This window comes from Equus przewalskii, chromosome 7 (assembly GCF_037783145.1).
Source record: "Equus przewalskii isolate Varuska chromosome 7, EquPr2, whole genome shotgun sequence".
In the NCBI taxonomy this organism is placed as follows: domain Eukaryota; kingdom Metazoa; phylum Chordata; class Mammalia; order Perissodactyla; family Equidae; genus Equus; species Equus przewalskii.
In genome coordinates, this window is record NC_091837.1 from 87,496,025 (window position 1) to 87,523,836 (window position 27,812).

General features: G+C 41.8%; 1 protein-coding gene and 1 long non-coding RNA gene across 3 annotated transcripts in view; both read left to right on the plus strand.

Annotated features, from left to right (window-relative positions):
- Positions 1 to 27,812, plus strand: part of LOC139084596 (uncharacterized) — a 163,227-nt gene that overhangs the window by 66,354 nt on the left and 69,061 nt on the right. The window contains exon 1 of one of the 2 annotated variants that reach the window (XM_070627873.1): positions 22,423 to 24,118. The exons of the other annotated variant lie outside the window; for it this stretch is intronic. Within the exon in view, the coding sequence (XP_070483974.1) occupies positions 22,987 to 23,976 (990 nt within the window). The 5' untranslated portion in view covers positions 22,423 to 22,986 and the 3' untranslated portion in view covers positions 23,977 to 24,118. Of the gene's footprint in view, positions 1 to 22,422; positions 24,119 to 27,812 lie in introns of those variants that run through there. 2 annotated transcript variants of the gene reach the window in all.
- On the plus strand, positions 9,103 to 10,594 carry LOC139084597 (uncharacterized). Its single transcript, XR_011542103.1, has 3 exons — positions 9,103 to 9,237; positions 9,883 to 9,954; positions 10,447 to 10,594. It is a non-coding gene; the product is annotated as an uncharacterized lncRNA (long non-coding RNA).

A 27,812-nucleotide genomic window follows, 5' to 3' on the forward strand; every position in this document is an offset into this window, starting at 1 on the left:
GGTGGCTGTGCAATTTGTTGTTGACCAGTGGGTAGGAGGCTGGCAAGATCGGACTCTTGCTTCTGTTCACGCTAACAGATTGGCCCCCCTGAAGAGAGATTTAATTTTAAAAAGTGCTCCCAGTACCATTTTATACTCTTTATCTTAAGTGGGTGAGTCTTCCTTGTAAAAAAAGAAATCAGACAGAGCTTCATGGTGAGAAGAATGCTTACCAGACGCTGATTCCAGGGGAGAAGCTGTTCCCTGCTTAATGGCACAAATTCTCTCTTCCCACGTTCTAATGTTCCCTCAGCGCCTCTGGGGAGGCTCAGACTTTGAAGAATCTGTGTTTCCTCTGCTCTGTCCCGAGAACCTGATTTGGCTGTGCTGCTGAGTCAATGCGTAGGACACTGCAGACGGCTATTTCAAGCCGCTGGTTTTCCCCTCTGTCTGGACTGTGTTTTCATCTTTACTCTCAGACTCCTATCCAGAAGAGAACAGATTAGTGGTTACCAGAGGGGAAGCGGGTTGGGGGTTGAGCAAAAGGGATAAAAGGGCACATATGTATGGGGATGGACAAAAATTAGACTACTGGGGGTGAGCACCATGAAGTGTACTCAGAAAATGGTAAATAATAATGTACACCCCAAATTACCCAATGCTATAAACCATTATGATCTCAATAAAATTACTTGAAAAAAAAATCCTATCTATTCTTCAGTCTGCCCTCAAATTTACCTTTGTCCTTGAGGCCCGGGAAGACCTCCTCCCTCCCTGAATTGGCCTTCTCTCACTCCCCCTCTCTCCCTCCCTGTTGCTCCACACGATCTGTTTCCTCCTCCTGTTTTCGGGGAGCAGAGCACAGGTTTGGAGGCAGAGCTCTGAGTCTCACTGTGTGGAGACGCTGGGCGCATTTCTTGATTTAATGAGCCTCCATTTCCTCATCGATGAAATAGGGAAAATAATACCAATGTCACCCTATTTGTGTAAAAAATAAATGAGATATGCATATAAATCATTTGACATGGCGTCTACCAAACAATAGGGACTCAATAATCTATATATCCCTCCTTTTTACCACTAGTTTATTTCCATTTAGCTACTCGTTATTTAATACCATTTTGATTCACAGGGGTGTTGAGACTGCATCTTATATAGTTTCTATCCCCCTGAACCACAGAGAGTGTCCTGGGTGTCTCAGGCACTCAGTAATTAAGTTGATCAAAAGAGAAACAGAGAAGAAATAAAAGGTGTCTTCATTTCTCGCTCTTCAGTTAAGATGTCAGCAGGAGTCAAGGCCTAAAGACCAAGGGGTATTTTTGAACAGAAAATGACCACTCTGGTGTGCTGTGTCCTAATTCTTATGCTACCCTGTACTAGAAGAATCTCAGAGCCATTGTGACCCCAGCCAAAGCCTTAGAATCCTGTTTCCTTCTCTTTTGCTACATAAGACATTGATGAGACAATTCAGAAAATTGTTATAAGATCTACGGGATAGATAATAGTAGTATATCAGTGCTCATTTCCTGCCTTTGATAATTGTAGGGCGGTTAGTCAGACTGAAGGACTTTGGAGTAGGGGGTCTTTATGCCTACAACTTACTCCAATTGTTCAGAAAAATCATACTGTACGTACTAAGACAGAGAGAGAATGATAGAATGAATGTGATAAAATGTCAATATTTGGGAATCTACTTGAAGGCTATATGGGTATTCTTTGTACTATTTTTGCAATTTTCTGTAAGTCTGAAATTATCTCAAAGGAAAGAATTAAAAAAAAAAAGCCTGTTCGAGATCACACGTTTGCATCTTACTTGACTTGCAGCCAGATGAGGGAGTTACCTGACCAAAATACAGCTCTCTTTCTCCTCTCCCTCAATGAAAACGCAGGCTTGTATACATTTTACAGTCTGGTCAGTGATGCTGATTATGTCATGGGGTAATCCTGATTCAGAACTACTGAGACAGGCAGATCTGCAAGGTCAGAGGCGCTTCTGATGCTTGTCTGCAGTTGGACATTCCCTCCCCCATTGTGCATTAATGGAAAGTTCGCCCCGACGTCGCTTTGCTGCATAAATCAGGGATAGGTACTGAGGCTTCGCCCGACCAGCCGTGTCTGACGTGGGTGCGTTCACAGAGCCCAGGACATGGCCACCTTGGGAAAGATCAGCTTTGACAAAGAAGGCTTTTACGACATGCTTGCTTAAAGGACCAGCATCGGGTTGGGTCGCTTCCCAGAGGAGTGGTCAGAATTTTTTCTCTATAACAAAATTGTTCTTGGGTGGAGGAGGGAGGTGAAGGAATAAAATAATGATTTATCACATTTTTATGAAGAATAAAAGATAAATATTGGAACAGCTCTTTGTAAATGTGGACTAAATTATATGTTCAATTGCAAATAAAACTAGCTTTCCCCTAATTTTCCTTATGATATTGCTGCTCTTTCGGATTTTCCTCCCACAGCAGATGGAAGACTCTCAGAATGACGTGAGGTCACAGCCTGCCCCTAAATTGTGGTCAAGCGGAATTCAGGCATTTCTTCCAGGCCCCGGGAACAGCCTTTTCTAAGGTGTAGCTCCAGAAAGTAAGGGAGAAGAGACCTGAGGCAAACTTGTGATAGCAACGTGTCAGAGTTGTAGAGTAGAGACTTTGGATGGAGCCGCTGGCCGTCACTCAGGCCTCCTCATCCCTTCCATCTCAGGTCCTCTCTTGCCTCCTCCACACATCCTCCACCAGGTGAGGTTCTCAAGTCTGGGGACTAGAAAACAGAAACTGCTAATTTTACAAATGTGGGAGTGGCATTGGAAGCCTAAGGAAGCACTTTTGGGGAATCAACATAGTGGTGTGACCTATGGGGGGGGGGTGTGTGTGCATGCGTGCTCTCCACATCATTGGACAGCACAGCATGTCACAGCGTACGTGCACTGAGGGGGCCAGCACACTGAGATCTCATCGATGCGGTGACTTTGGCTCAAGCCGAGAGCCCGGCACGTTGGGATTTCAGCTGGCCTCGCTGGGTGAGGCCACCAAGGGCAGCAAGGAGCCTTTATACAGCACTGGAGCACTGGAAGGGAGCCAGAGAGCGGGAAGTTACCACGCCGGCAACTTAGGGATATGTTCTTGATTACCTGCGAGACAGCTGCCTTCTGGAGATTTCCAGTTTAGCGGGGACAGAGATACTGCAGGAATGAGTGGAAGGAGAGGCAGAGAAATAGTCTATTTTCTTCTGTTTTTTCTTTTTTAAATACATATAAAGGTGTAGATTAATTGGCAGATTAGTTGCATTTCTTTGCTAATTTACAAGAATTGCTATATTTTTAAAATCTCAATTTAAATATGTACATTAAAATCCATTATATTTATTTGATCACTACAATTGTACACTTACCTAATGTTCATCAGAGCAGTGCAGAGCTTCTGAAGCTGGGAATTGTAGAAGTGTTTACGCCTTGATCCCAGATTTCAGAATTTGGGGTGAAATCAAAATAGCTATAGTTAAAAAAAAATCTTTTAAGGAGATTTTAGCATTCATTTCTTTGTTGAGGACTAAAAATAAACAAGGTAACTGTTACATAATATAAAATTTATAATTGTATGGTACTTATACTCTACTTAAGGTCTATAGTTATAATAAAATGTAACTGATGAATCATAAAAGAAAATCATAATTAATTATAATATAGTCTTGCATTTGTATGGAATTTTTATTTTTTCAAAGTCCTTTACAACCATTATCCTGATTTGTTGCCACAACAATCGTGAATGAGAGGAGTGAGGAATCCTTGGGCGGCTCCTTAGAATAAGTCAGGGATGGGGACGAGACGCAGCTTTACCCCAGGGACAGGCATAGGGAGAGTCTCACGGCAGGCAGCAGATCCAGGTAAATGTCCTGCGGGCCAAGCTTCAGCGTAGTGCGGTTCTGAACATGCTTCTGGCATTTAGAAGAGATTCCCCAGTGACTACCTATCTGTTTGTGCTAAACTCTTTTATGGGAAATTTATAGCCATTACTGTTAACTACCTTTTTATCGTTATGTTCTATAATTTAAAAATATTTCCCAAACCCCCACCCCTGTAGTCTCCACCTGGCACCTAACACCTTTTGAAATCTATTCACTTAAGATTCTACCCACAAGAGTTGATAATCCGGTTCTGCCAGATGGAAACCAGCTTGCCCAGGTAAGTTCCACTTTCATTAGAAAGTCCAGACCTCATTTAGGGCAGCAGCTTTGCCCGTTTACACTACATTAGTGCTTGCACTTTTCATAAGCTTGAGCAGTATCGTATCCCCAGGCCCAGCGGTCCTCCCGCTAGTTGCCTGGCTGAGGTAGATGCTCTCCCCACAGTGCTTGCATGTTGTTGAAAATGCTCCCATAAAAGGGAAAAGAAATTTGACACTAATTTAGAGATTTGGGGATGGATATTTTTGGATTCAATATATTCATTTCCCATGAAATTTTCTAAAAGAAAAATATCAACAGACATTTTGAACAATGGATCTAACATCAGAATCACAAGGGAATAATCATCTTTTAATCTTTTCTTTATTAAATTTTAAAAGTATTTGGGTGAATATAATTTTGCTTCCATTGTCATTAAAAAGTCATGGCACTCAATTGGTATTATTTTATGTAAGTAAATCAACACAATTGATGATATATTATTATTTGATACTTCTTTGCATAAACAGTGGAAGTTTAATAATTCTACTTTTAAGAGGAAAGGTTAGTATTTCTTTGCAGAAACAAAATTAAGTTTCGGTAGGAGAGGTGTGTGTGTGCCCCCACACACACACATGCACACGTGCACACACACACACACGCAAGCAGAGTAGACAGAAATATTACCTTCCTGAGTCCCCTAACCTGATCCACCAGTAAGACCTGCTGGTTCTACCTTGAGTGCCCTGAATCTGTTCACGACTCTCCTTCTCAGACGTCATCTTCTTGGGCTGCCATACACACTTCCTGACCACATTTGGGGCCCCCACTTCCACTCTTGCTGAGTCCCCACTCCATTCATTTACACAGTAGCCAAAATAGGTTTCTTCCCTTTAAATGCAAATTGGATCAGGATTCACCTCATTCACTGGTCTCCCAAGGCTCTTGGGAGAACATGGGAACTTCTCCAGACCCAGGATTTTCTCTCTTTCTCACTCACCTTGTACCGTCCACACTGGCCTTGGGGTTCCATGACCCAAGATGCTGACCTACAGCTCTTGGCCCACATGGTCCTCAGGTCCCTGCTTAAATATCACATCCTCAGAGAGGTCTTTTCCGGTCACTCTGCCCTTTTCTTTCAGAGCATTTATCACAGTGTGTAATTGTATATTCACAAATTTGTTGTCTCATTTTACACAGCTCCACAAGGGCTGGAATCTCTGTTTTCATCCAGTACTTTGTCCAGAGCAATAAATGAATGAATATCTGAATGTTCCAGACAAGAGTGGAACTTGGGCAACATGAATGAATCAAAATTACACAACACACCCAAAAATGGGCCCCAGTCAGCCCAATAGGATTTTCTCAACAGGTTCAGTGTAATTTTCACCCCTACGTTTGCGTTGATCTCAATTTGTCTTCTCTCTAGCTTTGCTCCTCGATTCTCCTAATCTTAGAATGAAAATGTTGCACATGATTCTGCCAATGCTAATCTCAGCCTTCAATGTCTATAGTAGTGCATTTATTTCTTTATTTTTGTATTTTTACCGAGAGGTGTCAGGAATGTGTGTCTGACCTCTTCAGTTACAGAGTGAGTAAAGACGTGGTTTTTATTTTTCCTTGGCCCTGAGCCCTGAGTTGAATCAAACACATACACACACATATATATGTATCAGAAAGGATGCATGTGTAACATATATATATATGTATATATTTCTTTCCTCTTTTAATTTCTCTTATTGCTTTTGAATGGTGAGGATCCAAATTCATTTTTGCATGAAATACATGTTTTTAACAAGTTTACTTTTTTAACAAGTTGACATTTTTTAACATGCTGTAACCATCTGTCACTCAGTGAGTCTAAAAATCAGATATATTGAAACTAACATTTTTTGAAGAAGAAAATGTAATCATTTCTTTAAGACCTTTATACCCCCAGAGGGATTTAGGGTAATTTTGCTTTGAAGCAATACTGACCTCCTGTGGCCAGGAGAGTCTTAAAAAAGATTTCTTTTTTCTTTTTACCAAGAGTTTTCCTTCTAATAATTTCTCTATCACGGTAATATTTATTTTCAGTCCAAAAAAATTTATTTTAATTTCACAGTGTTGATATAGTCCATCTATAATTCTCGCTCACCAAGGCAACTTTAAGAAAGGACCCTCTTGCTCTTTGTCAGATGTGGGGGAAAACCCACTGCATGGTGGGTTAGGGCCTCGAAGTACAGGAGGTTCATTATTTGCAGTGTAGTCCCTCTAAGTATGTGGTTATTTCCCCCATTTATTGCACTTTTCTCCTATTCCTTCCATTTCTACAAATGAGTCCGTTTTATCTCACGAAGGCCTTGGAGTCAAGTCAGCTATTCCTAAATAAACTGGGCAGAATGACTGGGCAAGACTTCTCAGAGGACACGACATTTAAGCAGGGGCCTGAGGACCAAGCAGGCCAAGAGCTATGGGTCAGTATTTTGGGTCACAAAACCCCAGGGCAGTGTGGATAGTACACAGTGAGTGAGAAAGAAAGAAAATTTTGGCTCATTATTCTCATTATCCATCAACTTACTTTTCAAAATACCTTGTGTCTGATTCTCTTCCACATTTGCATTGTCACCACCACTGTGTTTGTCTTCCTTGAAGGTGACAGCAGTCTCCTGGACACCTTCTCTGATTTTACTCCTCTTTTTTTCTTAGAAGTTTTTGTTGAGGTATAAATGACATACAACATTATATTAGTTTCAGGTGTGCAACATAATGATGCGATATTTGTACATATTGCAAAGTTAACAAAGAGAATCTTTTTTCTTGTGATGAGAACTTGTAAGACCTACTGTCTTAGCAACTTTCAAATATACAATACAGTGTTATTAACTGTAGTCGCCATGCTTGCATTACATCCCCAGGATTACTCATTTCATAACTGGAAGTTTGTACCTTTTGACCCCCTTCACCCCTTTTTGCCCCACCCCCCATGCCTCCTCCAGCAATCTGTTCTCTGTCGTTCCTCTTTTGCTCTCCATTCTCCGCTCATCTTCAGCTCCTCAGAAGTGCTACTCCAGGTGTTGTCTGAGGATCAGCTGTTCCTTCGAGGTCTGTGATAAGGTAAGGCAGAAATTGAGAGTAAGAGTTCCAAAATGTTTATGACAATTTGACAAGAGTACTTTTACGTATGTTTGAAGCTAATTAAAAAAACCGATTTTTTTGGTAGCCTGTCTTTTTTAATTTCTTGCTCTAGAAGTTTATTTTTGTTGCATTTTAAGTTTTTTTACAGCAGCACTGATCAGATTGAAGCAAATTAGCCCTTCGCCACCGAAGGTTTGAAGAGCATTGTTCTATTCTATCCCACTGGATTAATCTTTCTTAAACATCCTTTTTTAGGTGTTATTTCCTTACTCAAAGGTTTTAATGTCTTCTTTTTCACAGGGTATCATATTTAAATTGTGGGATTTCTAGTGAAGTTTAACCTCAGCTCAGCTGTCCAAACTTCCTCTCAAGTCTGTCCCCTGGGTTCTCGGGGACCTCTGTGCATACATTCTTTCAGCTCCACTCTTTCTTTGCTTATATTCCAGAGCTGACCCCACCTCGGATCTACCCTAGATGCCCTTTCCTTCTGTGACTCATCCAAATGGGACTTTTTCTTTGAGGTCCACTCCAAGTTGACTTCCTCGAGTTTCCTGGTTGTCTCAGACTTTACTGATCTTCCTCTCCACTCAGTTCCTATGGCAATCACCCTAACAGCAGGTCAGGAACATGCGGCCTATGCTTGTGGGAGCTTCCTTTGTGCAGCCCTGCTCTCTGCACCTGTGCTTTCTGTATGAGGTCTCCTGTAGTTCTCACACTAGCCCTATGAGGTAGTTACTATTTTCATCCCCATTTTATCAATGAGGAAACTGAGATGCAACGTGTTAAGTCTCATGCCCAGGGGTGCATAGGTTATAAGAGGCAGAGAGTGGATAATATGCAGACTAAATCGTTTTTTGATTTCTATGTAAGATAAATATATGAACTCTAGTTTAGAGAGAGACACATTGATGTTTGGTGCCCCACAGAGCTGGTGGGGAATTGGTCTAAACCCATGTCAGTTGTATTGGTTTCCTTGGGCTGCTATAACAAATTATTACAACCTGAATGTTTTAAACAACAGATTATCTCATGGTGTTGGAGGCGACAAGTCTAAACTCAAGGTGTTGGAAGGCTTGATTCCTTCTGGAGGCTGAAGGAGAATCCGTTCCATGCCTTTCTCTCTTCTAGCTTCTCGTAGTTGTCACCAATGCTTGGCGTTCCTTGGCTAGTAGCTGCATCACTCCTCTATCTGCCCCCATCACACATGGCCATCTCTTCTCTGTGTCTATCTGTGCCAAATCTCCCTTTACTTTCTCTTGTGAGGACACCAGTCATGGGATTGAGGGCCAACTCTAAATCCAGTCTGACCCTCTCTCAAGATCCTTAATGACATCTGCAAAAACCCTATTTCTAAATAAGGTCACATTCACACGTACTCAGGGTCAGGACATGAACATATCTTTTTTTTTTTTTTTAAAGATTTTATTTTTTTTCTTTTTCTCCCCAAAGCCCCCCAGTACATAGTTGTATATTCTTCGTTGTGGGTGCTTCTAGTTGTGGCATGTGGGACGCTGCCTCAGCGTGGTTTGATGAGCAGTGCCATGTCCACGCCCAGGATTCGAACCAACGAAACACTGGGCCGCCTGCAGCGGAGCGCGCGAACTTAACCACTCGGCCACGGGGCCAGCCCCATGAACATATCTTTTTGAAGGACACTGTTCAACTCACTACTGGGGTTGTATAACTACATAACCCACATTCTTTCCCTGCCATGCTGTCTCATGGCAATCACTTCGTGCCTTACAATTTAGCATCTGATGACATACTCTTTAGACTTGTAGCTCGATGTTTCACGAGGCTTAGTTTTATTTAAGCCGTTCATACTTAAGGGCCGTGCTGTATACGTCTCCTGTAGCCCCTCAGTACCTCTCACAGTGAGGCACATAAAAGAAACGCTCAAGGGGGAACTGCAGGCATCTGTATGGTGAGACGTTCGTGGATGGGAGAGAATCCCTCAGAATTCTACATCGCATCGTGTAGAAGGTGAGTTGACGTCCATAGACAAAGCCATCCTGTGTGTAAGCAAACGAACAGGGTTTCACACACCCAAAAGGAAGCACATGGGCAGTATTGGGGAAGGAACTAATAATTATTTAGCTTCCACTACATGCTCAGCCCTGTCACTCATTTTACTTTATTATTGTTTAATTCATGCTTTGCCCACTAAAGTTCAGAGCGGCAGAGAAAAGAAAAAATGAAGTATCTAAAATAGTTAAATTGCAGTTGACTTGGGGATAGAAGGTCAGGCTAAAAGGAAGGAAGAAAACAACATTCGTGGTTCATTTTGAAAATGATTCTTGAAATATAATCGAATCTCCAGGTATCACAGGTCTTATCAATCAAATAAATGCTTTTATTAAAAAGAAAAAGACAGAGCTCTGTGAGGGAAACTTCATTTTTGTATTGTCACTCATGGGAAAGCTTTTAAGCTAAATAATAAAACTGCTTATAACTTTTAGTCCTCAAGGTCCAGCAATTCTTGCTTTGGTGACTTCTCTTAGGGAAGTTGAAAAGAGTGGAATGAATTCTGAGCACAACAAACCCTGACTGAGAATTTCAGAACTCTATTTGCATTTTAAACATTCAGGAGTAAAAGTTTTTGTTTGTTTGCTTTTGTTTTTTACTTAGCCCTGGAGAACAGAGACGTAAAAGACAGCGCTTTGAACTGAAATGATGTGCGGTGTAATCGGAGGCTGGCTGGTGGGTAGTGTGGGGTCCGCATGAAAGACTCCCCCCAGGATACTCAGCTTTTCGAGCTGTTTGTAAAGTGGATTGTTCCCCAAAGAGAATGAGGAGTAAATATATCTCAAGTTTAATGCTCTGTTGAAAAGAAGCAAAGACTGCTTTTTTAAAATGACTAAATCTGTGAGGAGAAAAGATAAGGGAAAGTTAAGGCCTACTATTCCCTTTTGATACCTGTTTTTCTGGATAAATGTAGTTGAATACATTCCTATTTCAAAATCTCTCTCCTCCTTTTGTGAATTCTCCGTGTTGATCCCCATAGCCCAGAAGGGTGGAAAGTGGAAGATTATTTGTGTATCAGCGTGGCCAAGAAAGGGCTCTTGTTGCCTTACCAGCAGCACCCCCTTGTGGTGTTTCTATGAATTTCATAATTCTAACTACATTAAAATTTTCATGGACAAGGAGAGGATACATTTGATTTAAAAAACAATATTTTATTTTGTTTTTCAGGTTGTTGATTTAATTGCTCTTCTTTCTTGAGGCATCTGTTAGTTCATCCTAAAAGCCATTCTTAAGGCATGGAGAACTGGTCTACCATTATTAAATTTAAGGATGAAGCCTGTGGCTTGGAACGGGCTGAGCTGAAGGTTCATGTAAGGTTTGAAGACATTTTAGTAGCAATGAATACTAAGTCAGTGCCAAAAATCTGTCCCAAATCCTTGCGCTTGACTTGCTTTTAAACACTTGAATACTTTAATTCCAAAATACACTTTTCTCAAGACTAAAGTATTTTTGTTTTTTTTATTTCATGGTATAGTTTTCCTTTTATCTTTATTTGAACTCAGGATATTAACTCTCAAGACTTTTTCGTTAACTACTAAAACATACATCTCGTGAAACACTTTATAAGCTCATACTCAAATTCCATGCAAAATTATTCAGAAATTAAGTTTTTTGAATGAAAATTTCAAATGTGACAGGTATAGCTCTTCAGAGCAAATTTGGGCTACCATAGGCTTTAAATTTCTTTAAGAAACTCTCCATGTTTCAAAACAGATAATTAAAACTAAGAATTAATGCATTTCACATGAGCTGATTACCTGGTTTTGAGCTTTGCTATAACTCTAGATATTTTGGTATGCTAATGAAACATGTTACAAATGCTTCCTGACAATTTCTTGTTTTGGTTGTCACAGATTCCTATTGCTATCACCACTTTTCCATCTGTCCCTCAAGTTTTTGCCTGTTTGAATAATTTAGATTAGGACATCATTCAAAGACCCTTTAAATTACAGATTTGCCCAGACTGTTTACTTAGATCTGCAAGGAGGGCACTGACTGAATGCTTAGTTATGGAAAGAATACGATCTAGGGCAATCGGTTTAGAGGCCCAGGTCTTATTCTTGTGTGTGTGTGTGAATATAAGCATGCTTACATGTCTTTAAAAATCAGGTTTGGGAAGATCTCCTCAAGATGGCAGTATAGGCAGACTTGGAACTCACCTTCTCCTGTGAACACAACCAGGTCACACTATTCTTGGAAAAATTGCCCCTGGGAGAGAACTGAAAACTGGATAAAAAGAACCCCCACAACAAGAGACCATCCTGACTGAGGCAGAAGGGGCAGAAATTCCATCTGGAGAGAGAAAAATTCACCTTTGTGAGCCATGGAGCTTCACAGTCAGCCAGGCAGGAGCAAATCTAAGGTACGCAGCCCTACCTGGAGGAGTGGGGACCTGAGCGGGGGTGTGTTACTGCTATAAGAAATCCTTCAGACTCAGCACACCTGAGACGAGTGACATAATATCTGGCCTTGCTGGCTATTAACTACAAGGGGGATACTAAAAGCTATTGACACAAGCAGAAAAACCCAGCTCTTAAAGGGCCCACGCACAAATTCACCAGTCTCAGAAAGCAACCTAAAATCACCAGAAAGAAAGGCGCACAGTCCTTTAGTGAAAAGAGAACCCACATGGTAGGCTCTGGGTGCATCTCAGTGAGAGGGGAGACCTTTCCAGGGATGGTGACATTGGCAGCAGCCATTCTTGTGACCTAGTACAGGCGTGCTGACACAGACGCTGGCAGAGCTGTTGGAGTTCTTCGCCTGGCTTGTTAGCCCAGGGGTCTGCCACAACCAATAGAGCACAGATTTAATCCAGCTCAGCCAGTGCAAGCAGCCACCCTAGGGACTGGCCCCACCCAAGAGCAAACCCTTGGACAACTTGTGGGCCAGCATAGGCTGAGTGCTGGGATCCTCTGCAGCAGGCCAGTGTGTCTGCCTCTGTGGGGCAGGGCCTACGTGAAGAGCAGGTGAACTGTGGGGCATGTTGATGGAGAGTGTGGGGTCCTCTGCTGTGGGGTGATGGGGTACGCTCCAGGGGGTCAGGAAGTGTGCATGGGCCAGGACTGTGTTGACAGTGTGTGTGGACCTGTGGGGGGCACGGCTTATCAGTGACAGAAGACCTGTGCTTCACAAACAGCAACAAAGGGGATTGCCCTTGCCTTCCAAAGCCTGAAACAACTGGATGCTCCCTGCCCAGGGCCAGCCCCATTCAGCTGCAATCTTAAGAAAGCTGACAACAGCTTTGCAGGCTGGAGGCCTAGAGCAATTATAAGTCCCTGAGCCCAGCAACCAGCTACACTGGGTGCCTACTCACTTAACAGAAAAACTGCAATGAGTGTGCTATTAGACTTTTCAGACAACTGTGATTGGGCTCCCTGAAACTGATTTAAAAATGGCTGGCCAGGAAGGGAAAGCCTAGACTCCCTGGGTACCTGCAGTCAGAGCAACTCTGCTGCAGCAGAAGGACACAAGTAGCCCACACAAGGGTCACTCCTGGAACATTTGGACTGGTGACGAGAGGGAAGCACACTGCTGGGCCTCAAAAGGCATCTCTTACATAAGGCCACTTCTCCAAGACCAGGAGACATAGCAGACTCACCTAATACATAGACTGAAGCACAGAGAAAGAGGCATAATGAGGAGGCAAAGGAATATGTTCTAAGCAAGGAAACAGGACAAAACCCCAGCAAAAGAACTAAATGAAATAGAAATAAGCAATCTACCTGACAACCAGTTCAAACAAAAACTCATAAGATTCCTCACAGATCTTGGGAGAAGACTAGATGAACACAGTGAGAATGTCAATGAAGAATTGGAAAACATAAAAAAGAACAAATCAGAAGTGAAGAATACAATACTGGAAATGAAAAATTCACTAGAGGGACTCAATAGCTGTGTAGATGATACAGACAAATGAATCAGCAAGCTGGATGAAATACTAGAGGAAATCACCCAAGCTGAACAGATGAAAGAAAAAAGAATTAAAAAGAACAAGAACAGTCTAAGTGAACTCTAGGACAATATCAAGTGCACTAACATTCGTATTATAGGGGTTCCAGAAGGAGAAGAGAGAGACAAAGGGGTGGAGAATCTATGTGAAGAAATAATCACTGAAAACTTTCCTAACCATGGAAGGAAACAGACTTCCAAATATAGGAAGCACAGAGAGCAAGAAACAAGATAAACCCAAAGAGGCCACATCAAGACAAATTATAATTAAAATGTCCAAAACCAAAATAAAGAGAGAATCCTAAAAGCTGTCAGAGAAAAGCAACAAGTGACATACAAAGGAAACCCCATAAGGCTATCAACTGACTTCTCAGCCAAAACCCTACAGGCTAGAAGAGAGTGGCATGACATATTTAAAGTGCTGAAAGCAAAAAACCCTCAGCCAAGAATACTCTACCCAGTAAGGTTATCATTCAGAATGGAAGGGGCGATAAAGAGTTTCCCAGACAAGCAAAAATTAAAGGAGATTATCATCAAGAAACCAGTTCTGCAAGAAATGCTGAAGGGGCTTATTTAAGTGGCAAAGAGAAGACCACAAATAGGAATAAGAAAATTATCAAAAAAAAAAAAACCCCAAAAAACTGAGGGAATAAAATCACTGGTAAAGGCAAAAATACAGTGAAGGTAGCAGATCAATCACCTAAGAAAATAATATGAAGGTTAGAAGACAAAAGTACTAAAATTACCTGTTTCAATGATAAGAGGGTAACGGATAGATACACACAAACTAAGAGATTAGATATGATTTCAAAAACATAAAATGTGGGGTGAGGGGAGTAAAAGAGCAGAGCTTTTTTCTAAAAAAAAAAAAGATCAAACTAAAGAGACTATCAAGTCAACATAGATTGCTATATATGTAGAATATATGATATAAGAACCTCATGGTAATCACAAACCAGGAACCTATAATAAATAAACAAATAAGTAAGAGAAAGGAAATCAAACATATTACTAAAGAAAGCATCAAACCACAAGGGAAGAGAGCAAAGAAGAAGAAAGGAACAGAGAACTACTAAAACACCCTGAAAAAAAGTAACAAAATGGCAATAAATACGTATTTGTCAATAGCTACTTTAAATGCCAATGGACTAAATTCTCCAATCAAAAGGCATAGGGTGGCTGATTGGATAAAAAAACCGAGGCCCATATATATGCTGCATACAAGAGGCACACCTCAGACCTAAAGACACTCACAAACTGAAAGTGAAGGGATGGAAAAAGATACTTCATGCAAATGGAAAGAAAAGAAAGCTGAGGTAACACTATTTATAGCAGACAAAATAGACTTTAAAACAAAAACTGTAACAAGAGACAAAGAAGGGCACTACATAATGATTAAAGGGAAAAAATCCAACAAGAGGATATGACACTTGTGAATATCTATGCACCCAACATAGGAGCACCTAAATATATAAAGCAATTATTAACAGATATAAAAGGAGAAATAGACAGTAATATAATAATAGTAGGGGAAAAGCCACAAAAATGTGGAGGTTAAACAAAATGCTACTGAACAACAATTGCGTCAATGAAGACATCAAAGCAGAAATAAAAAAATACTTGGAAACAAATGAAAATGAAAATACGACATGCCAAAATCTATGGGATACAGCAAGAGCAGTTCTAAGAAGGATGTTTATAGCAATACAGGCCTACTTCAACAAACAAGAAAAATCCCAAATAAACAATCTAACTGTACATCTAAAGGAACTGGAAAAAGAAGGACAAACAAAGCCCAAAATCAGCAGAAGGAAGGAAATAATAAAAATGAGAGCAGATATAAATGAAATAGAGACTAAAGACAAAATCAATGAAACCAAGAGCTGGTTCTTTGAAAAGACAAACAAAATTGACAAATCTTTAGCTAGACTCACCAAGAAAAAAAGAGAGAAGGCTCAAATAAATAAAATCAGAAATGAAACAGGAGAAATTACAACAGACACCTCAGAAATACAAAAGATTATAAGAAAATTTTATGAAAAGCTATACTCCAACAAACTGGATAATCTAGAAGAAATGGATAAATTCTTAGAATCATGCAAACTTCTAAAACTGAATCAGAAGAAAGAGAGAATTTGAATAGACCAATCACCAGTGAGAAGATCGAAACAGTAATCAAAAACCTTGAGAAAAATAAAAGTCCCAGACTAGACAGCTTCCTTGGTAAATTCTACCAAACATTCAAAGAAGTCTTAATACCTATCCTTCTCAAACTCTTCCAAAAAATTGAAGAGGAGAGGAGGCTTCCTAACTGATTCTACAAAGCCAACATTATCCTGATACCAAAATCAGACAAGGACAACATAAAAAAAGAAAATTACAGGCCATTATCACTGATGAACATCGAGGCAAAAATCCTCAACAAAATACTAGCAAATTGAATACGAAAATACATTAAAAAGATCATACACCATGACCAAGTGGGATTTATTCCAGGGTTGCAAGGATGGTTCAACATCCACAAATCAATCAATAACCACATTAACAAAATGAACAATGAAAATCACATGATTGTCTCAATAAATGACGAGAAAGCATTTGACAAGATACAGCATCCATTTTTCATAAAAACTCTAAGTAAAATGGGTATAGAAGGAAAATACCTCAACATAATAAAGGCCATATATGACAAACCCACAGCTAACATCGTTCTCAATGGAGAAAAACTGAAAGCTATACCTTTAACAACAAGAAGCAGACAAGGATGACCACTTTCACCACTCTTATTTAACATAGCATTGGATGTCTTAGCCAGAGCAATCAGGCAAGAAAAAGAAACAAAAGGGATCCAAATTGGAAAAGACGAAATGAAACTGTCACTATTTGCAGATGACATGATTTTATATATAGACAATCCTAAAGAATCCACTAAAAAACTTTTAGAAATAATAAATGAATACAGTCAAGTTGTGGGATACAAAATCAACATACAAAAATCTGTTGTGTTGCTGTACACTAACAACTAAGTAGCAGAAAGAGAAATTAAGAATACAATTCCATTTACAATTGCAACAAAAAGAATAAAATACCTAGGAATAAACTTAACTAAAGAGGTGAAAGATCTGTACACAGAAAACTATAAAACATTGTTGAAAGAAATTGAAGAAGCCACAAAGAAATGGAAAGATATTCCATGCTCTTGGATTGGAAGAATTAACATAGTCAAAATGTCCACACTACCTAAAGCAATCTATACATTCAATGCAATCCCTATCAAAGTTCCAACAACATTTTTCACAGAAATAGAACAAAGAACCCTAAAACTTATATGGAACTTCAAAAGACCCCTGAATAGCCAATGGACTCCAGAGAAAAAACAACAAAGCTGGAGGTATCACACTCCCTGACTTCAAAATGTACTACAAAGCTATAGTAACCAAAACAGGATGGTACTGGCACAAAAACAGACAGACAGATCAATGGAACAGAATCAAGATCCCAGAAATAAACCCACACATCTATGGATAACTAATTTTCCACAAGGGACCCAAGAACATACAATGAGGAAAGGAGAGTTTCTTTAATAAATGGCGGTGGGAAAACTGGACAGCCACATGCAAAAGAATGAGAGTAGACCATTTTCTTACACCATGCACAAAAATCAACTCAAAATGGATTAAAGACTTGAATGTAAGATCTGAAACCATTAAACTTCTAGAAGAAATCATAGGCGGTGCACTCTTCAACATCAGTCTTAGCAGCATTTTTTCAAATACCATGTCTGACTGGGCAAGGGAAACAATAAGAAAAATAAACAAATGGGACTAGATCAAACTAAAAATCTTCTGCACAGCAAAGGAAACTATCAATAAAACAAAAAGACAGCCTAACAATTGGGAGATGATATTTGCAAACCATATATTGGATAAGGGGTTAATATCCAAAATATACAAAGAACTCATACATCTCAACAACAAAAAAACTAACAACGCAATTAAAAAATGGGCAAAATGTCTGAACAGACATATCTCCAAAGAAGATATACAGATGGCCAACAGGCACATGAAAAGATGTTCAACATCATTAACTATCAGGGAAATGCAAATCAAAACTACAATGAGATATCACCTCATTCCCATCAGAATGGCTATAATTAACAAGACAGGAAACAAGAAATGTTGCAGAGGATGTGGAGACAAGGGAACCCTCATACACCGCTAGTGGGAGTGCAAACTGGTGCAGCCACTATGGAAGACAGTATGGAGATTTCTCAGAAGATTAAGAATAGATCTACCATATGATCCAGCTATTCCACTGCTGGGTATTTATCCAAAGAATTTGAAAATAAAACTGCATAAAGATACATGCATCCCTATATTCATTGCAGCATTATTCACAGTAGCCAAGAGTTGGAAGGAACCTAGATGCCCATCAAGGGACGAATGGATAAAGAAGATGTGGTCTATATACACAATGGAATACTACTCAGCCATAAGAAATGATGAAATCTGGCCATTTATGACAACATAGATGGACCTTGAGGGTATTATGCTAAGTGAGATAAGTCAGATGGAGAAAATCAAATACTGTATGATCTCACTCATAAGTAGAAGATAAAAACAATGATAAACAAACACATAGCGACAGAGATTGGATTAGTGGTTACCAAGGGGAAGGGGGGTGGTAGGCAGGTGAAATGGGTAATTAAGGACATGTATGTGGCGATGGATTGTAATTAGTCTTTGGGTGATGAACATGACGTAATCTACACAGAATTTGGAATATATTATAATGCACACCTGAGATTTATATAATGTTATAAACCAAGTTTACTGCAATAAAAAAAAATCATATTTGGTTTGGAGGCTGGCCCTGTGGCCAAGTAGTAAAAGCTCCCCATGCTACGCTTCTGTGGCCTGAGTTTGCAGGTTTGGATCCAGGGTGTGGACCTATGCCACTCATCAGCCGTGCTGTGGTGGCATCCCACATACAAAGTAGAGGAAAGATTGGCACAGATGTTAGGTCAGGGCTAATCTTCCTCAAGCAAAAAAAAAAAAAAAAAAAAAGGAGGAGTATTGGCAATGGACGTTAGCTCAGGGTGACTCTTCCACACTAGAAAACAAATTAAAAAATCATGTTTGGTTTGCGTGTGTTTTCAACGTGCATTCCAGGGAAAAACGGAATTACTTCTAGAAGTGGTTGGTGGCGGATTCTTTCACTTAAACTTCTGCCCTCTGTTTCTTTTCTCTCCTCGGGCTGTCACTTTCTAAGGGGAACTTCCACTTGTCTTGTCTAGCTCTAATTACTCTAAGTGCTCTGGATTGGCCCATGAAAATTGTTTTGGTGTAATTAACTATAACTCCTACAGCAACCTGTATCTCTAATAGAACATTTACTGTGCCATCTGTGACCTGCTGACTTCTGAGCCATAAGATTATGCATCCCTGATTTATAGTTCATGGTGACTACATTCTTTTATGGAGAAAAATCTTTTAAAGAGATTTCTAGAACTTCATGAAAACTTTGACTCTTCTAATTAATATCAGCTATTCTTCACTTGCTTATTTATTTAAATTGTGGTAAAAATCACATACTATAAAATTTACTGTCAAAACCATTTTTAAGTGTAGAGTTCAGTAGCATTAACTATATTCACGTTTCTGCGTGACAGACGGCCAGGACTTTTTCACCTTGCAAAACAGAAATTCCGTGCCCATTGAGCAACTCCCATTTGTTCCCTCCCCTGATGAGGGCCTTATTCTTTGCGGGCCTCAAATACTGTGAGGACCAGGGATGGAGGTGTAGGGTAGTGACTCAGTAAGGCAGCTGCTGGGAGAAAGGAAGGGAGTCAGGGGGTGCTAAAAAAGCTAATTTACAGTAGAATCAGTCTATTGCACCCAACTATTGTTCATGCAAAGCAAATTAATCTTATCCCACTGATTAGTATATCTTAACTATTTTTATGAACTCTCCTTCCCTTATTTTCCCCTCAAGGCCGATTTTTAAAAATTAAATTTTGTATGTGGGGGATGAATCTACAGTGTGATTTGTGCTAGACAGTTTTGATTTTTTTAACTTAAATCCTACGTTTAAAAGCCCTTTCTAAGAAGTGTTTTAAAAAAATGTGAAATATCTGAAATCCTGGTGCCTGATGAAATGAATTTAGGTATTTTGAACCACTTAGAAGAGCCTGGTATCAGAGCAGTGTCTATTTATCCCTGTACATATGTGAAGGTGACCACTGACTGAATTGGACCACTCTGGAGATTAGAATCTTGATGACAAAGCGTAGTTTGCAGTCCCTTCACTTCAAAGTTCTATCTCGTCTTGAACTTGGGACTTTGTAAAGGCAACAGAGGGACCAATTGAGAATGATAGAAATCTGTAATCCTATGAAGATCCTAACAGCGCTCTTCTTCATGCCCTTCTCTCTATTTAAGAAGGCTCTGGCAACAAAATGTCTGGCTTTTAATTCAGTCTCTGCCATTTACCACCTATATTAGTTATATTGCTGTGTGACAAATTACCCCCAAACTTGGCAGCTAAAAACAATATTAATTTATTACCTCACAATTTCTGTGGACCAGGAGTTCAGGCACAGTTTAGTTGGGTCCTCTGAATCGGGGTGTCTCACTAGCCTGCAATTAAAGTGTCAGCTTGGGCTGTGGTCTCATCTGAAGGCTTGACTGTGGAGAATATGCTTCTAAGCTCACTCATGTGGCTGCCAGCCTGCCTCTGGCCCTTGATGGCTGTTTGCCAGAGACATCAGTTCCTTTCTATGTGCAACTCCTCATTGGGAAGGTCACAACACGATAGCTGGCTTCTCTCAGAGTGAGCAAAAAAGAGCGAGACAGAACCAGAGAGGGCCAGTAAGGCAGAAGGCAGAGTCTTGTAACCTAATTTCAAGAGTGACATCCCATCACTTTACCACATTTTATTTGTAAAAAGTGAGTCACTAGGTCCGGTTCATTCAACAGGAGGCATGAGTAGCAGGAGGCAGGGTCTCTAGGGGTCGTGTCAAGAGGCTCCTACCATGGGGTCAGTGGGCAGGTGCTGTCTTGGTCTCCATCAGTAACACCGCTGGGATCAGTGTTCTCATGTGTCAAATGGTTAAAATGATGATTCTTACTTTAGAAGGCTGTTGTGAGGATTAAATAAGTTAATAGGATAAGACACTTAGAGCTGTACCTGGCATGTGGTTAGGGCCCAATTAAACTGAGGTATTAGCAATATCCCCATTTTATAAAGGAGGGAACCGACACCTGCTGAATCTAAGGGACTTGTCCCAAGTCCTACACTCAGAGGAGATGGGGCTGCTGGGATGTGAACACAGGGCTGTCCAACTGGTCTCTCCTGATCACAATGGAGGCTTTGATGTGGTTCCATGCCTGGATGTGTAACGGGGGGTCAGAGTTGTGCTCCTACTTGAGTTGCTGTTGTCAATGACTCCCAAGTTGATAAATTGTCAGCCAACTTCCTTCATCTAGTTGGAGTTGTCAGTTTCATTGGTGCAGTTGATCACTCCCTGCCTGGGGAAACACTTTCTGGTTTTCCTACTACTTTCCCTCATCACTCTGGCCTCTAAATACTGAAGTAACTTTGGCTCAGTCCTTGGACTTCTTCCTTTTTTCATCTGTACTCCTTTCTGCTGCTATCGGCCAGTCTTGTGGCTTTAAGTTTCATCTTTATGGAAATGACTCGTAGGTTTATATATTTAGTCCCAGTCTATCTCCTGATTTTCAGACTGGCTTATCCAGTGGCCTACTTGAATCTCTGCTTGCGTGATCGCTGCTTGTCTGATAAATATCTAAATCTTATCATGTTCAAAATGAACTTCTCACCTTCCTTCCTTTAAAAGCTTTCAGTTAATTCCCAGTCTAAATTCTTTTTGTGCTTCATAACTCTTAGCACCTTCTCATATATTTCATTTTTTCTTTATTTCTATATTTTATTTGTTTTTAGTATTATCTATCTTTGCCCTTTAGAATATAAATTCCATAAAGGCAGGAATTTTTTTCCCTGTTTTGAGTGATACCAAATTTTATTTAAGTGCTTGAATATGGCTGTACATATAGCACAATCAATAAATATTTGTTAAATGATTAAATAAATTGAAAGGATGAGCTATACAACATCAGTGAAGTGCTGTGGAGCAAGAAATAGTGATCTGTTCTTGCTTTTGGTTCATAACTGGGACCAAGACCTCCATGTCTCTTTCCTCATCCCACTTTAAAACAATAACCCTAAACAATACCTGCTGATCTGCTCCTGAAGACAAGACCCTGGAGAGAGGAAGAGAGGGCAGATGGCATCTGGAGAAGAGTAACACGAAGAATGGGGTGGCAGAAAAACAGCAACGGGAGGGAAAGTAAGTCATGCTGGTAACTTCCGTAAACAGTGGGCGAGGGACGTGGGAGGATGGAAGGTGGGAGCGGAGGGAGAGGTGATAAGAAGTGAGAAACAGATTGGCTTTTATTGATTTAAGAACCAGAATTATTGAATAAATGCAGAGTAACGTGAAAAACAGGCTGTTTGGTATTGCTAATTTAAAAAGAAGAGTAAATTACTTCATTCAAAAAAAGTGTTTTAAACATAGAAAAAAGTTCCAGCAAATTGAATACAGCTTTTTCCCTTCTCATTGTGAAAGGTCACAGCAGTTCTAATTCCAGTGTCCAATTACCAGGCCCCGTCAGCACAGCAGAGCAGAATCAACTCAATTTCCATCTCAGGCATCTGCCTCACCTTTAACTAGCTTTGGTATGACTCACTGCAATTTTCTCATCAAAAAGCTAATTTTAGGAGCAAAATGTCAAGAAAAGATGAAAAAGAAGAGCCTGGCTTTGCGGAGGCTAGGTCTTTTTTGAATTTGGGCTGCACTTGCAAGCTACCTGTCAAATCAGTCGTCCGCGGAAGTCTCTGATGTTTTCGCTGTGCTCGAGGGAACATAAAGCAAGGCAGGAAGACAAACACATTTGTCCCGTTCCCTAACCTCAAACTAGGGCGACATTCTGTTCTGCATGGTCCCTACATTTTGAGTTGACCTGATGAGTTTTAAAAAAATTTTCATTTGCATGAGCAGACTTGACATAATGAACACCCAGTGTGATGGCTCCTTAACCAGCTACAATTGTCCTGTAAGAAAGGGAATTCTCTTGGCAAGTGAAACCTATGTAAGAAGGAAAAAACAGATTTTCGTTCTCTAGGTTATTTCTGCTTTTCATTACAAAAGGGGAACAATGTGTTTAGTTCCTTGAATGATTATAATGAAACCATCAGCAATTCTGTGATCAGTCCGTATGTGCAGGCCTCCCATGCAGGGCGATTCTTGGAGCTCCTTTGTCTAAGCTTCTGGTGTTTCAGGGGCACTCATATCCTGGGAACACGTTCTGTAGGTCCTGGGATCTGAGTCCTTCCTGCTGCAATTCTTTGGCCCACCCCAGGCCGCTCTGCTCTTGTCCAACGCACACCTGGACAGCTCTGGGGAGGGGCGTCAGGGTACTGGGCTAAACCTATCCCTTTCCAAACCCAGGTGTCTGCCTCATGCCTCAGTTTCTCTCCTTCCAGCGATTAGCTAGGTTGGACCACCAGGCCCTGTTAGTGACTCAGCCTGACCCAAAGTGAATAGTTTCCATAACGTACCGTATTTTAGCTACTGTGTGGGCTGCAGGCCCTCGGAGCCCGCTGGGAGCACTGCGGGCTGGCCCTCGCCAAAAATCCCCTTGCTAGCCCCCAGAAATCAACCCAAGATCATGGGTATTGATGCTACCACCCCAAGCATGCTTTGTCTCCCGAAGGCAACTGACCTCCAAGACAGGCCTCCTCCCCGCCCCCCAAATCATGCGGGTCCAGAAATTCGTCACAATAACGGAAGGACCCATCCGCCAAGAGCCCTGGCTTGACCTGAAGCCCAGAGGGCCTCACGAGGAGCCTGGTCTGTTCCGCCCAGGCCCAGGCCTGTGGCGGTGCTGTGCCGCTCGCTCCTGTCCTCCACATGCTAGTGCAGGCCCCACCCAACCCGGGAAGGCCCAGGCCCTCTGGCCAGGGTCCGAGTTCGTTCCAAGGCGGTCAGGAGGGATAGGGGGAGTGGGCCCGGCCAGCAGACACTGCACGGGGTCACGTGGTCATTGGCAGTGGCAGGCACAACCCCGTGGGGGCCTGGAAGGGCCAGGCCAGGATAGCCTGGAGCCCGGCGGCGGCTCAGCCAGCGCCTGCGGAGCCCGCAGGCAGGTGCGCGTCACCAGGCGGTGCAGCGGGCGGCCCCCGGGGCGGGAGGCGCGGAGCACGTGCGGGCGCTCGCAGGGCCCGGCCGCGCGAACCCGCGCTCCGGGAGGCGGTCGGAGGAGGCCGCCGCCGGGGATGTCCGGGCTGCGCCTGGCGGTGCCGCAGGTGCCCCAGGGCCCAGCAAAGTCCAGGTCCAGCTCCCGTCTGTCCAGTCGGGTGTCCAGTCGGGCCCGTGCTGGGGGAGCCCTGGCCAAGGAGCAGCAGGGAGTCCAGGATGATCTGGAAGGATCTACGCTGAACTCGAACTGGCGCCCCACCAAGTCCACAGACTTGAGCTCCGCTCTTGTTGAGCAGGGAGATGAGGTTCCGGCGGCCCGTGTCCAGGCACACCGTCACCAACTTCTGCACGGTGGCCTCCTCGGGTGTCCCCGCCGGGGTCTGGGCCCGGTCCCATCAGCCGGCAGGCCGTCCTGCAGCCGGGCTGCCACCACCTCCTGGGGCTGCCGCGCAGGTCCACTTGATGTTTGATTTCAAAAGCATTTGAGGTATTTTAAATTCACGTGACTTCGTTGGCAAAGTCTTCCCGTTATGAAGGCGATCCCAAGCCCAGGATGCGGTCAATGGAGCTCGTGTCGATCTCTCTTCTTGGAACCTCCTGTTCTCTTCTAAGGTAGGAGCAGTATGCGTGTGTGCGCGCACATCTTCAGGTGTGGGCTGGTTTTGGGGGGTGAGTGGTGTGTGGGAAGGAGAGTGCCAGGGCGTTTTGCCTTTCTGACTTTCTCTGGAGTGTGTAAGGCCATGATAAGACAAGGGGATTCACCATAGCTCTTGATTCTTTCTATGTATCTACGTAAAAATACAAATTTAAAGTCCGTGAACTTTTTTATTCCTTTGAGGAAGCAGCCCTCTCCTTGAGACTTGGCTATTATTTTGGAGAATATTTTTTAGGCTGTGCAACAAAGCTAAAAGGAAAAGAATCTAGCCTTTTGTGAGGAGATCAAACTTACACCATTTTTTAAAACTTTGCCAGCTTCCGATTCTGATTGCTCTGACACTTTCTTACAGGGTTTGGGCTGGTTCATTTTGGAGTGGAAAATTATACATCCCTGCCCCGCAGTTGTCCCCTGAACCCTTCATCATAACACACTGTTTATGACGTGGGTGAGAAATGGGTGCCAGCCGTCCTGTTTCAAGGAGTTCAAATACTGTAAAGTGTCAACGACAGAGCTATTTCCTGTGGAAGAAAATCTGGAAGAATAGCGAGCAATTTAACCAATTCTTTTTCCGAATTCACTTGTTTTTCACAAGTTCAAGGATACTTTGAATTAGAAATAAAATAGAAAATATGAGTAATATATCAAATGAATTAAAAATCAAACAAAAAATTGGGACTGTATTTGACACGAACTTAATAGATCAAATGTGGATTTCCTCAAATAGACGAACTCCTAAACACTGACTGATCTTTTGCTTTGATCTTGCTTTTAGTTCTTTGTGAAATAATAGACCACATGATTGGATTGAGTAGTTGATTTTTCCCCCCACTATTCGATGTTTTCTAGAGGAGTCAACTAACGTACACTAAGACCTGAAGGGCTTTACGCACCATCACCAGATTAGTTAGTGGCCGTTTAGAGTGGCCTCAGACAGGTGGCCACATGGTGTCCTTGCCATTTGCGCATGTAACCCTCCATGCACGTGACTGTCATGGTTAATTTTATGTCTCCCCTTGACTGGGCCAAGGGATGCCCAGAAAGTTAGCTGGTAAAACATGATTTCTGTGTGTGGCTGTAGGGGTGTCTCCAGAAGAGAGTAGCATTTGAGTACTGCAGGTGGCAGCATCTGGGTGTCATCCAATCGTCGAGGGCCCGAATAGAACAAAAAGGCAGAGAAGGGTGAATTTGTTCTCTCTCTGCTTGAGCAGGGACATCGTTCTTCTCCTGCCCTTAGCCGTCAGCGTTCCTGGTTCTCAGGCGTTTGGACTCAGACTGGGGTTTACACTGTTGACTTTCCTGGGTCTCCAGCTTGCAGGTGGCGGATGGTGGGACTTCTCAGCCTCCATAACGTCGTGAGCCATTTCCTATAACTCTGTTCTTACATGGATCTGTATAGATCTATTGGTTCTGTTTCTCTGGAGAGCCCCGACTAATACACTGAGGGACCTCTCCTGCTCTTGACAGAAATGCCCCATCATCATCCTTTATGCTAATTAGGACCCTCACCTTGCCCTTTCTTTTAAAATGCAGTGTCTGGGATGTCCAACAGTGTTTTTAGAGGGTTTATGTGAATGAGTTTGTGAGACCAAGATGGCTAGAAAATATTAGAATGCTGGCTGTGTGTGGTTGGTGGCTGCATATGAAAAAAAGGAAGGAACAGTTTGAAAGAATTGAGAATATGAAAAAGAAATGCTGCAGTTCATAATTTTGACCACGTGTAGGCCTTGAACTATTGATTTAACTGGTGAATAATGTGTAAAGTGTCAAGATTTCTCATGAAGGAAAAACTGGAGATGATTATTTTTTTGTTCTCAGAAAAGTAAAAAATGTGACTGATTGAAGCAGATTAATTTCAGTTATTTTCAATCCACTCTTAATATGACACCTCTTTGCTACAGTAGTGTGAGATATCCATTTAATAAATTGGAGGATTAGCAGCTTGATTTTAGTATATTATTCCTAGTTAACAAATTGGGTTGGGAGATCCTGAACATATTAACACTTGAACTTTATCCTAACGAATTTTCAGATAGTCACCAAATGCTAAGAATTTACAAATGAATAAAGAATTCTCAGCTTTTTGTCTTGGAAAATTTTATTTTAATGAATAGACACAGCTCAGACTGTCTATTATTAGCATACAAACACCGCCAGGCTCTTTTTTGAAAATGCTATCATTTACAGAAGTTTAATGTTTTAATATTAAAATTCTACATTAACTCTTCATCACTATTAATAAATCACTAGATTTATTAATACTAGGCAAGGCACTGAAGAAATGCAGCAAATGAAAGTTGCAAGATTTTTCTTTTTTTTGTCCTTTTGGAAAACTTATGAAAAATATATTAAAAATAAAATGTTGTACATCTGTGTGGCACTTTTTAGTAACTCAGTGTTTGTGTTATGTTACATCACTTAATCCTTATGACAACACCGTATGTTTCGGAGGGAGAGAGTTTATACCCTGTTACAGATGAGGAAATGTGGATTCAAGAACTTGAGTGGCCTGATCTAGGGCACATGAAGGAGCAGCAAGTGAAAATTCAGGGTTTGCATCAAGGTTTTTATAGGTCTTTGTTCAGCATCCTCTCCATAATATTATAGTGATGCTTTTCCACATTTAACCATAAACCCTCTTAGGTCTTTTACAAAATATTCATCGCTGCTGGAGATGTATGTTGGTGCTTATCTTTCGACCATAGATCTGGTGACGTGATAAATAATAAACCAGATGCATAACGCTGGGAAAAGTAGAAGGCAGCAGGAAAAGAGGAAGGCCAGATATGAGAGGGGTTGACTCCATAAAGGAAGCCTTAGGCATGAATCTGCAGGAGCTGAGTAGAGCTGTTGAGGACAGGACATTTGGACATCACTCATTGGTAGGGTCGCCAGGAGTCGGAGCAGGCCTGACAGCACACAACAGCACTTGTTCTCTTCTCCCTCTGTCTGTGCTCAGGGCAGAAATGAATCACTGTGAGTTTGTAGTAATGCTGATTTTACCAGAGATGCTTTTATAGAGCTGTGAGTCTGTGAGGAAAGTGAAATGGTAAAACAATGTTACAGGCTGATAAAGTTTTATTTCATGTACAAGGCTGCCAGAAAAATGGCACCGTGTTTTCTGGTACTCCCCTTTCTTAGGAATGAGCAACTTGAGTGCATTCAGTTTTTGGGAAAGTGATGGCTGTTTTTCCCTTTGAAAACAGCCCAGTCCATCTATTCTAGCACCTGAAGTGGGGGCTGGGGTTAAATTCTTTTGCTAGCGGCCTGCCCAGACAGAAGGAAAACAAACGCTGGGCTGGGGGCTGTAGGGAATCTGCCTCTCCTGCATCTGGCCAAGCCTCATGCTGGGCAAAGCCAAGTTTAGCTTCCAGTCATACCAGGCACTGAAATAAGATCAGCCAAAGGAGCAAGGTTCTCTGAAGGCGTGAAAATCGCTACTCTGCTTGACATGCAGTCTGGGTCTTTGACAGTCTGCTCTGGTGATAATTGGTTCTAGCTAATGAAGTTAGAGTTGTTAGCAGCATGCCTGCACTTCCGTGACTTGGCCCTGTGGCAGGATGGGACTATGAAGAGTGAGGGTGTAAGGATGCGGCAGTGTGCTGGGCTGTGTGACAGAGGGAGGCCTCAGAACCGCAGGAGGCAGGAGCT